The sequence below is a fragment of the Oncorhynchus mykiss genome, chromosome 26 (genome assembly GCF_013265735.2).
Source record: "Oncorhynchus mykiss isolate Arlee chromosome 26, USDA_OmykA_1.1, whole genome shotgun sequence".
Classification (NCBI taxonomy): domain Eukaryota; kingdom Metazoa; phylum Chordata; class Actinopteri; order Salmoniformes; family Salmonidae; genus Oncorhynchus; species Oncorhynchus mykiss.
The window spans coordinates 32,910,913-32,927,176 of record NC_048590.1 but is presented as its reverse complement, the minus strand read 5'-3'; the positions used below and the strand labels follow the sequence as shown (position 1 = coordinate 32,927,176).

Genomic DNA, 16,264 nt, shown 5'->3' with positions numbered 1-16,264 from the left:
ATAAATGTCCCAAAGTCCCACGAGCTCATTAACATAGTCCTAGTCTGTTATTAAAATATTGAAGTAAGTGGCAATAGAAAACACGATGACTCCTACCACTACGTTTTGAAATTTCAGTGATGTGCTTGTTGCTGAGTTTGCAATAATCGTTGTAATATAGAAATATATCCAATTATTAATACATATTGGACTAATTTCACTGAAATTATTAGATAATAATTTTGCGCCCATAAGCCTTTAGGCCCACATAGTATGGTTTTGTTGAATTAGACGTGGTTATATCAGTGTGGTTCATTTATCGACGGGACCCATTCAACCTTTGCAAACGTGTCCAATTGAGGAACCCGCGCTACAGGCTCAAGTTAAATAATTTGCATTAAAGCTTGAACTCTTGATGTGATTCACATCAAATGAATCACATCAAGAGGCGAAGTGGTTTGACACGGGGATAAATTATAAGTGCAATGTGATTGATCATCAATCAGGTGATGACGTGAGGAAAATATTCATTTCAAAAAGTACAAAAAAAAACTTGGATCAACGGGATACAAGGATAAAGTTGTAGATATTCTGAATATAGGCCAACTCATCTTTAACGACAGAAAATATTTTCTGAGTGATATGGTTTGAAGAAAAATAAAATGTAATTCTGCTTAAAACACATAACCCCCCCCCCCCCCCCCTGTCCTATATGTGTCGAGATCCCAGTTGTCTGGAAGAAGTCCCCTCTTGACGAACCATTGCGAATCAACCATAAAATTGCATTCTCGCTGTTGCCCTTCACTTACAATTAGTTATATATTCATACCCTAATTGCATTAATGTCATGTGTTAAGTCCCCCCACATATTTAAAAAAGAAGACGTTTTTTTCTTCTGAGGAAAGGACTGACATCACCCATTCATTTTATCAACATAATCACTCCGGAGATGTCTTGACTTAAAGTCCACACAGCTCTAGTGTATATCGGGGAGATCTGGGTTGCATCTTCTGAAGAAAGACGCATTTTTGTTACTCCTCTAAACCTTAAGGGGAGTTTTTAGCTTTTGGTCAGCGAGTGGTTCCTGGAAAACATCTGAATCGTTTTATAACCAAACACAGCTGCCGCGCCAGTGTATGTGTGTGTGCGTGACAGTGTGTATGTGTGTGTTCATCCGTATGTGGAAGAGGGAGAGAGAGTGAGGGTATCTGTTTGCTTCCTTTTCCAAAACGGAAAGAAAGAAAAAAGTTTGGTCGTCTTTTTCTCCCAGTAACTTTTTTTAGGCATGAACGCCGAGACGTGCGTCTCATACTGCGATATGACATCCATGGATTCATATTATAGCCCCTCTGCACCGCAAGGTAGGGATCATCCGACGAACCCGTTTAGGACATTCCAAGTAAGTGACACCAAATACAGCCCCACTTTCCTGCCAAACAAAGGTCAGGCTTACGGAGAAAAGTCTCGGAGCCCATTCCAACAGGAGTGTCAGTCATTGGATGCCACCGCTGGAGAAGGCACCTTTAACAAATACCACCTCTTCATGCAGAGGTCTTCTTGCAAAACCCCCCCCGAAGGAGGCAAACTGCACCAAGAAAGTGGACACAACGGAGCGCTCATTCCCTGCTATGGTGAGTAAACCACAGTTCTGTTTCAAACGAACAGAGATGTCCCGTGTCCCTTATTCTTTACTCTTATGGAAAAACCATATTAAATGACAACCGAAATTGTGCTTGTGTTCTGTATACACTGCTCGGTGTTAATATCTGTTCACTTGACTGACTATTCCCCCAATTATGAAGGATGTTTTGCGTATTTTCTTCTTGAAGTTGGGAACGTTATGCATGTATCCGCATGCCTCGTAAACAGTTTCCTGTACGTTGAGAAATTCCTTCCAATAATCAGAACCGACGATAAAATAAAAGAAATAATCACGTCTGCTATCATCCCGGGTGTTAGGATAATTTCACTAATCGCTAATGAACATTTGTCAATGCATGAGTCTTTACAAACTCAATGTGATGGACTTCACAACTTACTACCAATATTACGGCAACAACTATCCCCTGTAACACAATTACGAAGAGGCATAACCTTCCCGACTATCACGTTTTCCCTTTGACGATTGAATTAAATTAGGCTATATTTAATGCGATAATCTGCATTACAATCCTTAATATTGAATCTGAATCGGACAATTGAATTAACACGTTTTCAAGCATGAAAAATTACCGAGCGTCGAATTTACTTTATTATGGGCAATAGTTTATCAGCGGACCAATATTATTATCCCTAGTCTCTTTAAATCTATTGGCTAAATACTTAATATTGTCTCATGAGCAATCGATGTTGGGGGAGTTTGCAAATGTTAAGAATCCATCGATGACATACACCCACACACACACACACGTTTCGGCACCTATATGATATCAAGGTAAAGATAATCAGATTCTTATAGAAAAGATTGGCCAAACTGATAGCCTGTGGTGAATTGAAGTTTGTGACTAAAACATTGCTGATCAAACAGCCTGATTTTGTGAACTGACAAAATAACACTGTAAAGGCCTCTAGCCTACAGTAGTCTACGTGTACTCTGCAGAAACGTTGCGTTATCGTGACTTGGGTATTGGTGACCTTATAGATGTTTGTATGACCATACAATAAAATATAACGGATCACAAGCTCTTAAGCAATATTTGTTTATTTTACAATGAAATACACACTTTAACTTTGCAACTGGAAACCCAGAGTTGCCATGCATTAAATGAATAAATTAATATGTCATGTGAAAATACCTACATGCAATTCTTAATTCTTAATAAGAAATAATACCCTCTACTGATTTACCGACCTATATCTTTATATTGAAGATATTCTGCAGAGGTCTAGCAAAGGGCACATCTTGAGCGCAGGAAAAATCCGCCCATGCTATAAATTTAACACAAATACCGCAAAATCCAGCGCTTTCTCTAACCATCTGCGAGCAACTTGTGGGGGAGATGAAAACCCACGGACATAGAGCGGCTTCTCAGATGATGAACTGGGGGGAAGCATCAAATACTGCGGTAAAAGCTTTCTGGAACCTCTCTCAGGAGAGTGGCTACAAGTGCTAAGAATTTTTGTAGGAGTTATTACAAATTTCAAACCTGATTCATTTGTTGTTTATGGTTGAGAAGTCAGTGACCAAAGCCAGATGATATTCGATACGTAGGCCATGAATCCTCAAGAAAATGGTTTACTTCAACAAGACTAAAGCAGTTGCTAAAATTATAATACAGGCAAAATTTGCCCAAGACTTTCTGCCAAATAATTATATGTCAGTCTCACGTTTCGAAGTCTCTATAAACCAATTGCTATTAATGTATGAGGAGTTAGCTAATTTCTAAAACATGTTCATTCAATTTGGCCCAATTCTGTCTCAGGTTTAGGCTACATTTAGATCAAAGATGTCCAACATTTAAACGCACATTCTTCAAATGTTTTATTACAACAAGCAAGAGCGCATAGACATTGATCGGACCACATGATCGCTTATTGAACGCTATAGGTAACATTAACTTGAATGTAGCGCAAGAATAAGTAAAAATCACCAATTTCAATAATCCTTAATTAATCATGCTCGAAAATCAACTAAGCGCTCTGTGAGGAAAACTTAAGTATTTTTTCCATTCATCTGTGTAATTTAGAACATTTAAATGTAATACCCATTACATCTGACTTCTAACATAACAATAACATCCGTTTATAGAAAAACAGTAAAAAAATGTTTTTATTAAAACGACACTAAAGATGCATGCACAGTGAACGTATGGACACTGGACAGTGCTGCTAACACAAACGACATCCAAATTAAAATCAAATGCCAGATTACTGAAATTATAGAATGAAATTAGAATATAATAATAACCATTTTCATCAATATACTAACTTTCGATTAAACGAAAGTACATGCTTCACCAAACCTGTTAACGATTCACTATTACAGATATTCTAATGAATATCTAGTGAAAACGACAGGAGTCCTGTCCTTCGTGAAAATGAACAAACGGGGACACAACCAAAGAGGATATAACGAGTTGAGATATCAATATAAAAGCGAAAGCACTGAATCACTGCTGTCAAAGAGAAGACATTGATCAATTGTCTGGTCTAGCGTGCGGGCCAACGTGAGAAAAAGTGCACATGAAGAAACTTTAGTTAAACTTTGCCATGCTGTTCTTACTGTTGGCTAATGGCTACCATGATGAGGATCAGGATGATATTAATGAGGATAAAGATGATATTATTGTTGATGACTAGACTGTCATCATCATCATCATAACAGTATTAATATTATTATTACATAATTAAGTATTTATAGCTGAGTTACGGAGGAGGGCTGGGCACTGAAAACATGCCACTAATGTGCCAGAATAGGATTTCTGTAAACCTTAATGAAAGCACATAAACCAATCAGTCTTTTCTTCGCTACATAATTAGTTTAAACGGGTGACGTAACATAGCATAGCCATCCATATAAGATTTATTAATGATGGTCTGCTGTGCAGATGTTATTGAATCTCTTTGGTTTAATCAAATAACTTTAGACAACAACACACGAACACCAGACACTTGCTTTGTCAAGAGTATACGACTGATCGATCACTGCTGGGAATCTATGGGAATACGACTCCTACTACTGATAATAATAATAATAACAATAATATTAATAATAGCTAAACAATAGTTAACCATATGAGCATATTATGATGAATTAGAAGTCATTTACCGTATGCACATCTTTATTATTCAAAAAGCGACAAGTTGCCTATTATGTAGTCATTATATAGCTTACAATATTTAGATAGTTCTGAACAAGAAAATATTCACCTGAAATAAATGAGTAAATACTCTGATCCAAACTTGAACCCAAACGTGGTATGCCTATAACATTAAGCCTACAAGTTATTCAAATTTAACATAATATTCCGTTTTTCACATATTTAATTTCCAATCCTGTGTTATTACCTTGCTTAACATTTGGTACGTAATGACTCACAGGAGAGGCGTGCGTAATATAGCGCTGAAAAGATCAGGCCTAGGCCTGCACATAAACCTGTCAAAAATTACGAATATGCTCGGCATATACAAAGTCAACTAATGAAAATGTATAGACACGGACTGAAATTTGAATGATCGATGTGAAAGTGCGTTTGAATCACATAGACCTATACTAATAAACCAAACACATTGTCACGCTTTCCTATCAACTCGGGGTCATATTTGCAATGGAATGCGTTTTTGTCCGGGGAAGAGTTTTGATGTTCTATAAACCTACCAGATCACATAATCACTCACGATATATTATTTAGGGTCAGACTCTAAACCTGGTATAGGAAGCCTTATTGGTTTCGACCACAGGTATAAGTCATGGCAGGAAATTCAACGGAGACTTCGTGAGTTATTACTTCAATCAGGCTTAAGCAGGTAGGCTGACATTCCTGGAGTCACAGTCTTTACAATATTTCCCACTAGACACCGCGGGGACCTTTGAACATAATACCAGCGCTGTTTTCGGGAGATTTCAAGGGAGTTTGTTTCTTTTTGCGTTCGGCTGAACTTGCCGGTGGCCTGTAGTCTACATAACGTCGCACACTAGGTAGATGTAAAGAAAAGGATTTCTGCTGTTAATCTCAAACAAACCGCTATAAATAATACTTAGCCTTATGATGCCGTCCTAATATATCTTATTAAAGCAATAAGTGAGCCACTAAAAAGAGAGTTTACACCAAAGGACATATCTAATACTTTACAACAGATGACACATTCGAATTCAACAATATAAGACTATTTTCTTTCCATGATAAGACCAATCAAAATTGTTATATGACCTTTCAAAACAAAGGACCCAGTAAAATGTGATGTTCTATGGCAGGGTTTCCCAAACTTGGTCCCCCCTCTGGGAGCCCGTTTTTTTTTTTTTGTCCTAGCACTACACAGTTGATTCAAATAACCACCTCATCATAAAGCTTTGGTTATTTGAATCAGCTGTGTAGTGCTAGGACAGAAAAACAAAACGTGCTCCCAGGGGAGGCCCAGGACCAAGTTTGAGAAACCCTGTTCTATGGTATCACAGGACCCTGGCTGGGTAGACCATGCACGTTTTTACAGTGGACGCCACCCTTGCAGCAGCCTTGCTGGACCACAGGTATGACTGACTCAGATAGAGCGAGCGTTAAAGAGCAGGCAGGAACGTCTCAGCACTACAGGAGACCTCCACCATTAATGTGACTCAGATGTACATCTGCACCTCCCCCAGTTATTTTCATACTTTCAAAGGCCAGCCCCCAGTGAGCACAGGCAGTCCTTGCGTGTCCAAGAGGTGATTGGATTGTGTAACCTTGCTAAACAAGTGCCGCACACAAATACACAACATGTCACCAATACAATATTTGGTTATGGGGTGGGTTGCAAGTGACTGAAAGGATCAGGGAATGATTTAGTGGGTGTATAGGGCAACAAATGGCATGGTTTCAACCATTCCTCCATTCAAACCTCTTAAGATGAAACAATGGGACACTTTCTACGGCCCATCAGTCCAGTTACATTGAGGTTCTCTCAGGTCCAGCAGCCCTGGACCAACCGTATGCTACTTCAGGGACAACACATACAAGGTCTGTGCATTAGCAGTAGGGGAGAGCAGTCCCTTTCCTAGCTGGGTCTACATGCAGTGATTAAAGCCTGTAACTCCACTGGACTCCAGGCTCCATAAACCACTCCTCTCCTCTAGGCAGTAGGATATTTAGGGCCTGGCTCTAAACATCTCAGGGAGAGTGGACAAAATTCAACCTGATAAAATCTGACAACAGGTGGCCTTTAAATTAGGGGATTGTGTTTTTTTTACATAAAAATATATAGTAGAATAGAATAAGATGTAATAATAGATTGTTTCTTCACTTGGTTTGACACACACAAACAATGCACATTGTCAGAGATAGCTATCCTTGGCTTCTCTGCAGTGTCAAGAGTGGTCAGAATACTCACTGAGAGCGTAACCTCCAAACTAGGAACATCAATATCTTAATATTTTTCTTGAAGCAACAGAAGTTTTTCTCTTATGGTGCTTGACCGTCTTCCCTGAGGACAGGATACAGAGACCTTTATGGTTTCCTGACGTTTTTAGAAGAGCTGTACCCCAAATTTCTTCAGAGAGAATTGATCTAAAACCCAAAAGAATCCAAACAGAAACGTACATTACGTTTTCGTAACATTTGTAGTCAAGATCACTATTTACTTTAACATCAGCCCGGCAGTCACCTTTTCCAATTAACTATTCGTGAGCTATGGACAGAGAGAGGAAAATCCTTTGTTGTGACATTACAAGCATTTGGTATATAGTTGTGGTTACAATATTGTGTTTTCACTCAAAGAGAGGGAGGATACAGGAGGTGTGAATCAACTGTCCTGTGAGATCCTTTCAATCTAGACTGAAGCCACCAACGCCCCATCTGCTGCCCTTTCTCTCTCTACCGTCTTTAGTACAGCACAACCATTTGAGCCTTTCTTTCTGTCCGTCTGTGCTGATTGATATGAGCAGTGGGTAATAGAAACCAGCCATGGAAGTGCTGCGAAGCCTGGAGAACCAGGACACACTTCAGCAGGTTGCTGACATGACTAGAGGTGACAAGGACCTAGGATCATTTTACCAGTTAACTCGTATTTTGGCACAGCAATTTACATTAAGCTCAATCTGCCGGCTGGAGTGCGACAGGGCTACATTGAACCTCGTATTCCAGGCCTTCTCTCAGCCCGGCAGTCAGATCCTCTGCTGTGTAACTAAACGCTCCATAGTTGAGGCATTCAGAAGATGCTTACTGATCAGACGTCCAGCACAAAGAATATCTCAGAAAATTAGAGTCTGTAATATCACCTACTGTGTATACATTTTCTCAGACGTTATAGTACAGTAAAAAGTTAGCATGTCCATTGGCCTGGACAGTGGCACCCATCACAAGAACTGAAATTATAAGCGTGTTGCTTTTTTCTATAAACTACCCATTGAATCACATTATTTCACATGGTGTTTCCTAATGAGTACTATGTAAGTTCACATGGTGTTTCCTACTGAGTACTATATAAATTCACATGGTGTTTCCTAATGAGTACTATGTAAGTTCACATGGTGTTTCCTAATGAGTACTATATAAATTCACATGGTGTTTCCTAATGAGTACTATGTAAGTTCACATGGTGTTTCCTAATGAGTACTATGTAAGTTCACATGGTGTTTCCTAATGAGTACTATGTAAGTTCACATGGTGTTTCCTAATGAGTACTATGTAAGTTCACATGGTGTTTCCTAATGAGTACTATGTAAGTTCACATGGTGTTTCCTACTGAGTACTATGTAAGTTCACATGGTGTTTCCTACTGAGTACTATGTAAGTTCACATGGTGTTTCCTACTGAGTAATATGTAAGTTCACATGGTGTTTCTTAATGAGTACTATGGAAGTTCACATGGTGTTTCCTACTGAGTACTATGTAAGTTCACATGGTGTTTCCTACTGAGTACTATGTAAGTTCACATGGTGTTTCCTAATGAGTACTATGTAAGTTCACATGGTGTTTCCTACTGAGTACTATGTAAGTTCACATGGTGTTTCCTAATAAGTACTATGTAAGTTCACATGGTGTTTCCTACTGAGTACTATGTAAGTTCACATGGTGTTTCCTACTGAGTACTATGTAAGTTCACATGGTGTTTCCTACTGAGTACTATGTAAGTTCACATGGTGTTTCCTACTGAGTACTATGTAAGTTCACATGGTGTTTCCTACTGAGTACTATGTAAGTTCACATGGTGTTTCCTACTGAGTACTATGTAAGTTCACATGGTGTTTCCTACTGAGTACTATGTAAGTTCACATGGTGTTTCCTACTGAGTACTATGTAAGTTCACATGGTGTTTCCTAATGAGTACTATGTAAGTTCACATGGTGTTTCCTACTGAGTACTATGTAAGTTCACATGGTGTTTCCTAATGAGTACTATGTAAGTTCACATGGTGTTTCCTACTGAGTACTATGTAAGTTCACATGGTGTTTCCTAATGAGTACTATGTAAGTTCACATGGTGTTTCCTACTGAGTACTATGTAAGTTCACATGGTGTTTCCTACTGAGTACTATGTAAGTTCACATGGTGTTTCCTACTGAGTACTATGTAAGTTCACATGGTGTTTCCTAATGAGTACTATGTAAGTTCACATGGTGTTTCCTACTGAGTACTATGTAAGTTCACATGGTGTTTCCTAATGAGTACTATGTAAGTTCACATGGGAGCTGATGTAAAAAACTTTAAGAAGCCTATATGAAATTACATATTATTTCACAAGCAGATGATCATTTTTGATTAGTTACAAGTGATTAACAATTTGGACCACCAAGGACAATCTAGTGCCCTTTCCACATTGTATTTACTTCAGTATAACAATGCTATTGTCAGAAGTGGAATCCACATGATGCTAAGAGGACAGTGACCAACCTGTCTTTTATTATGGCATTCCCGTGCACTCGTAAAATGTGTGTTTGCTTCATTGTGGTTTTTAACATCACCCGAGAGATTCAGACCTCACTGGGAAAGGAGGAGGGAACATAACGTCAACTGTTAGATAAACTGAGAGGATCTCACATTAAGAAGCCTTCCCCTCTCAAGGGGTCTCCCTCTGCATTCATTCAAATAACATGAAGGCTTTCTGTCTTTTAGCCATTTCAGTACAGTACTGGTTAAAACCACAGCGTACGCAGTCAAATATTATTTTGCATGAACTTTGCATTACACTGGGTATTATATCTCCAACACAACATACAGTGTTGTTACAGTTATTACTGTGTATTTACATGGGTATAAGAGCAGGAGAAAGTGTTTCCAGATATGCTAATAAGTTGTTTTCAGAAAGACAAATAGAGCTTTGTTCCTTCATCTTACGTGTAATTGTCTAACACTGTCTTGACCTTGTTTTAGAGCTAGCCAAACTGTGGAAAAGACACTGAGTAGACCCTAGTTCAGTCTCAGGCTAGTGGAGATCCTGCCATGCTCTAGGGCCTGAGAGAGACTCTCAGACAGATAAAGAACCTTGAAGAGAGAGGGGTGATTTATCAGTGTCTCAGGCTTTATGGATACGCTCCCATAGCAGTTGTTTTTTGGCACAGCGTGTGCACCTCACAGCAGCCTGATGGGATGAATCATCCCTCTCAGTGTTTGACTTCAAAGTGGACGCTTACCTATCAGATGCTCCCAAACTACTGTAGCTATAAGCTAGTCAGAGAAGTACTTATGGAACTTTCTCATCCGTTAGCTGAGGTTTTGTTTACGGCGTCAGGCATATGAGAGGGCAGCAGGGATATGAGAAAGGCATGGGCCTAGTGAGCACCAACTTAGGCTAACCTTGAACTGTTTCAATGACTGCAATTGACACCATAGCCTACTCATACTGCGGTGCTATTCGTAGTGGTGTCATGGTGCTCCTAACCAGAAACAAGATCGTTTAAGAAAGACTGGTTTATAAGAACTACTGAGACTCGACTCCATCTGCCTTTGGGTAGGCGATTAGCTCTGGTTTTGCCAATGGCCGTGTAGGCAGAGGGCTTGCTAATAAGGCTCTCCCCATGCTAATGCCTTGTGGTGACACACTCACAGGTTGCAATAAAATGGATCAATGTCTCTCACATCACTTTTCATTTGTCATGGTGTAGGCATGATAAAGTTTACATCTCAACACACCAGTCACTCTCTCCATCCATTACCTGTGTTAGTTAGTGTGTCTGTCTTTATGTAACAGCCTCACAGCCAGCAGAACGAGCAGGAAGAGAGGAATTCCCAGAGTTGGCGGGACTTCAGAGCACAAAGCTTCCCATTACGATCCATATTTTAAGAAGGGAAAACAAACCAAATTAGAGTTACAAATAAATGCTTAGCAGAGAAAACAGCTTACACAAATTTCCTCTGCTTCCTGGGTCCAGTCAAAACAGGGATCTATCAAGCCTAGACGACACACACTTGCTTTCTTTTATTTTTGTTTTCTAATATTTAGGGATATTTCTTTGGGTTTGGGAATATTTAGCCATGAATCGCTCTCAGTCACAGCAGGGTGTCTAATTTATAGTGTTTCTTTTAAATGCTGTGAGCTGACCCTAGCCAACCTTTTCAATAAAGAGGCTGGGGAGGTGCCCTGTCGCTTTACTGCCAGTTAAATTACACTTTGATGTTCCCCTCTCCTTTTTGACAGCGACTTCACGTCTGTCCCCAGTGAAGGTCTGACCCTTGCTAACTTTAAGGGGTCCAGCACGGATATCCAAGGGCAGGAACTATAGTCATTTACCCCTCATAGCATAGCTGCTATGATGATCATATCTATTACTCTAATGTAACCATCTTTTTTTCTTATTTTGATATTTTCTTTTTAAAAGACTTACAGTGCAGAATATGAAGACATTTTTTTGTGGGGAAATGAAAACGCTATTGAAAGGGGTTTACAAGACCCTGTGTTGCTCTGCAGGCAGGTGTGAATACTATTAGGGTTAAACTGCCAATTAGTTCTCTGGTTTAACCTCACCCCTTTTCTCTCTCACCCACTGATGAACTCTGCGTTCAGACCCTCTTGGTTTCAGCTTGGTCAGATCTGGACTGATTTAGTAGAGTATTCTGTTTCCTTGACATTGTAAAGAATAATATGAAGATTTCAGTTCTAAACTACCTTGTATTTGGACACAGCCACAGTTCTGTATCACATCTCATTATTTCTTACTTTAAACAAACATACAAATAGCATAAGACAGCAGTTATACAACTGGAAGGGAACAGGGAAGCTATTTCAATTTTAGATCACAGCAGTTGTACAGTCACTGTAGACTTGGTATGTCAGATCCCTAACAGGGTTGGGGCAGACAAAGAACAATGGGCTCCAGACGTGCCTCTCTCCGTCAGAGAGCTGTAATTGGAACTGATGTGGAATCTTGGATTCAAAGTTTAAAAAAAACCACTGTTGTAGAGCAGATTCCTCTAAATGGGAAACACGCTATGAGGCTTTAGCAGAAGGGACTGAGGAGTTTATTGTCTGCTTGCTTCCGAGTGTTGTATCAGGGATGCTGAGATCTAGACCTGTATAACAGGTGAAAGGTGAAAATGAGAGGGGGGGTTAACTGTAACCACTGATAAATTACAGCAGCATGTCAGAACATATCCTGGCATAGAGACAGAAGTGTCTTTGCTTTATACAGTATATAACATATCATACTTTCACTAAGCCCAAATATGACTGTTAATCCGATCAGCTACGGTGAAAGTGTCTGAGTATCAGTTATTTACAGGAAAATCCACCATGATGCTAAATGGAAATGTCTGCCTCCCCAATCCGTGATAATGAAATGTAGTGAGGAATGCCACTCTGACATTGCTCATCCTAATATTCATACATTCCTTAATTCCATTATTTTACTTTTAGGTTGTGTGTATTGTGTGTATTGTTGTGAATTGTTAGATATTACTGCACTGTTGGAGCTAGAAACACAAGCATTTTGCTACACCCGCAATAACATCTGCTAAACATGTGTATGTGACAAATACAATTTTGATTTGATTTGATGATACTGTATTTCTGAAATACTTTAGTGATGACTAATTTAGTGATGACTACTTTAGTGATGACTACTTTAGTGATGACTACTTTAGTGATGACTACTTTTAGTGATGACTACTTTTAGTGATGACTGATAAACTCTTTACCTCCATAGGAGAGTTGGAGAAAATATTGCCTCTGCGATTTCAGAAGGACCTCTCCATGCCAATTACTCTCAGTGGGCACCGATAACAAGCGGGAGATTGTCACAGTACCCTGCCTCTGCCAAAAACCATCAATGACACAGGGCATAAACAAGAGTCTTTGATCAGATGCAGAGAGCCCTTGATTTCAAGCAGCCTGACAGCCTTGCCTTGTTGGGACCATCGGTGCAGGGCATATGATGAGGGAATAACTAGAAATGATTACGTTTTGGTAAATGCGTTGAGCTTGCTCGTCTCAGGCTTAACAGGATGTGTCAGTCCTGGGCAGGCAGCAGGCAATGTGGGAGCCATTATACCCCTGGCCAGGGCCCGGGCCCCGGTCGATGCTGCCTGCCTGCCTGACAGTCCACAGTGACCAGGGTGCTTGGCAGCAGCCCAGGGAAGGCAAACTGACACGGCCAGAGAGAGTGAGACGGCTCAAATCAGACCCTCACAATTATTTTCCAACACCAGGAGTAATCTTTTTCCTCATATCCAACTCTGAGGGAAAAGCTCTAACTTACAGTATGATAATAACAGACAGAATGAGAATTGGAGGTTTTGAGAATCAGACGGGTGAAACATAACAGTGCAACAGTGATTGGTATAAGTGAACAACTTAATTACAATGTTATGGTAGGAAGAGGGGCTTTCCCTAAATGTGGCCCCTGGTGTAAACAAATCCTACAGCACAAGGCTTATATTTCTCATGGTGTCATTGACTGTTATGCGGCTCCCTTTACCCAAGTCCTTGAAAGGTGTGTAGGGCGGGGGACCGAGGGTGTGTGTATCATCAGATGCTCTATCAGGTCCCCTCACCTTGCAGCACATTACCCAACAAGGCTCTGTGTGGAGGGCCGGAGGGCATGCTGCCCTGCTGTGTTGAAAGCAGTACGCACACCAGAAGCTCACATGCACACCTACACCCCCTGGCTCTAACTTGACAAGGCTTTACCCCAGCCTCAGATAAGAAATGAGCACATCCCAACCCTGGGCTCCCTAAAATAATTCCCTGTCTCTTAGAGCTAAGCTAAACAGAGGGGAGCGTAGTGCCTGGACTCACCACTAGACCGAGCCAGAGGGGACGTCACCAAGCAGAGGGGTTGAGAAGCAGATGTGAGGTTTGGCTTGGACCCCAAACCATATTCTATACCCCCTTGAACAGCCTAGAGCCCAAGGGGGAGGGTTTGCAGTTCATATGAGTGAGCATGACAACACATTGCCTTCCCAGGACCCCAAACAGACCCCTTAATAGAAGCCGTAATGGAGAGAGTTTAATGATCCACTGGCAGGGAAGGCAGTAAGGGCACAGAAGATTGGCACTATTGTGGAATAATGGACGAACGGCACACTGGCACAGACAGCATCATGGGAATTTATGATCAGTAGGCTGACTGAGGTTTCACGGCTAGGCTGCTGTGTGTGTTTCCCCTCGCTACAAATTACCGTCCAGCAAATTGCCACTGACACTCTTGTTGCCGGGTTAGTTTGGTCGTGTTACTAAGTGAGCTTCAGCTTGCAGCCGCACCACAGACCACGCCCGGCCCACGTGTCTGCGTCAAAGACCTGAGTTCCCCCAGCGTAAGAGCTGACTCCAACCCCAACCATACTTAGAGAGAGAGAGAGAGAGAGAGAGAGAGAGAGAGAGAGAGAAAGAGAGAGAGAGAGAGAGAGAGAGAGAGAGAGAGAGAGAGAGAGACACACAGAGACACACAGAGAGAGAGAAGTACACACACGGAGAGAGACACAAAGAGAACAGAGAGAAAGAAAAACACACACAGAGAGACACAGAGAGAGAGAGACGTGAAAATCTGTAATTTTCTATTATTCTGCAATTACTGCCTGCCAGGGTGTCTGTTTCCATGATTTATGAGCAGCAGTATGGAGGGAGAGTTCTGGGAGTCACAGCTTACACATACACTCCTAACCACACCATGAACCAGAGTCCAGACCTGGAACCAGCTGGCCAGGGAGCTTTCAAAGAACAACATGCTGCAAGAGTCATTTGGTCCTTGTGCTAGTGCTATATAATACTGTAAACACAGTCTAAATTAGTTTTCTGTTGCACATCAGTCCCAAAACACAGAGTGTCAATAATAACCACATCCATAATAATTGAACACAGTACGAGATATATTGTGTTCTAACACCTTCCTTCTCTCATCCTCTCTCCAGGTAAAGACAGCTCAGGACTGACAGACTCTGACCTGACCCCGAACTCTGACCCCTCTGGGATGGACGGCAGCTACCTTAGTGTGAAGGATCAAGGCGTGAAGGGCCCCTCGGACCGACCAGGCTCGGACATGGCCGGCCCCATGGACAAGGGCGAGGGTGAGAGCAACAAGGGCAAGAAGAGGCGTAACCGCACCACCTTCACCAGCTACCAACTGGAGGAGCTGGAGAAGGTCTTCCAGAAGACCCACTACCCAGATGTGTACGCCCGCGAGCAGCTGGCCCTCCGGACTGACCTGACCGAGGCCCGGGTACAGGTAAGACTGGCTCACCTGAGAGGAGCTCTACTGCTAACCGCTACTTACACAGGTCCTGTGAAGATCTGGGACTTCAGTCTAGCAGTATCCCCTTCATTACACATAAATAACAGTTATGATCACCATTATAAACAGAAGCACAATTGGTAAAGGTCTATACTTGAGCATCCTTTACTGGCCAAACAGGAACAAGGACCAACGCTATCTCGAATCAGGTGGCAGCTGTTAGTTATTGAGAGGACTTGAACAAAAACCAGACAAAGCCAATGACTAGGAGATTGTGGATAGAATCACATTAATCCCTCAACATCTGTGGCTTTGGAGAGATAATGTCGCCAAGACACCAGGGTGAGAGTGAGATTTATCTGGTAATGTGGGAGTAGGGGCCAACGCAGGGCAGGGGGCCCCAAGGGGATGAGGCTGGAGCTGGGCCTCATATGTTCACCGTCAAGAGAGCAGACTTTCATCCACGTATGAGGAGACACGCTTGGTTCTAACCCTAGCCTGCACCTGAACCCCTGGACTTCTGAACCTCTGAACTGAGCTCTGCAAGTGGCTAACCAGGCCGGGGCTACAAACATTCAACCTTCCTGTGACCTTTGATTTACATATAATCCGTCAATGACTACTGCCACATTCCAGCATTGGTGGATAGACGATGAGACTCCCCTCGTTCGGAATACAGACAGACACAGACACACAAAGACACACGTGTGCACACGCAAAGTCTACCAAAAGCCCTTGGATTCATTGTGTTTTTCTTTCATTAACATCCTGTTCAGGAAGAATGTGTCCCTCCCGTGGTCTCGGGGGTAGGTGTGAAAACCTTCCCCTGAGCCTCTGGTAAGTTGTGAGGTTCGCAGCAGCCATCATGCACTATTCCATAGGAAACATGCCACGATATACAGTACAATACCAACACAAATATCTGTAAATACAAACGTCATGTGAAAGTAAAGATAGCAAGTGCTCTGTGAAAGAGTCTGAGGGATGAGAT

The 16,264-nt window shown here is 41.5% G+C and overlaps 1 protein-coding gene across 1 annotated transcript in view; it reads left to right on the top strand.

Annotated features, from left to right (window-relative positions):
- Nucleotides 1-909: 909 nt before the first annotated feature.
- The window catches only part of LOC110506670 (homeobox protein aristaless-like 4), a 25,707-nt gene continuing 10,352 nt past the window's right edge, over nt 910-16,264 (top strand). Inside the window, exons 1-2 of the mRNA XM_021586461.2 lie at nt 910-1,610; nt 14,954-15,267. Coding sequence (XP_021442136.2) covers nt 1,265-1,610; nt 14,954-15,267 — 660 coding nt within the window. The 5' untranslated portion in view covers nt 910-1,264. The remainder of the gene's footprint in view (nt 1,611-14,953; nt 15,268-16,264) is intronic.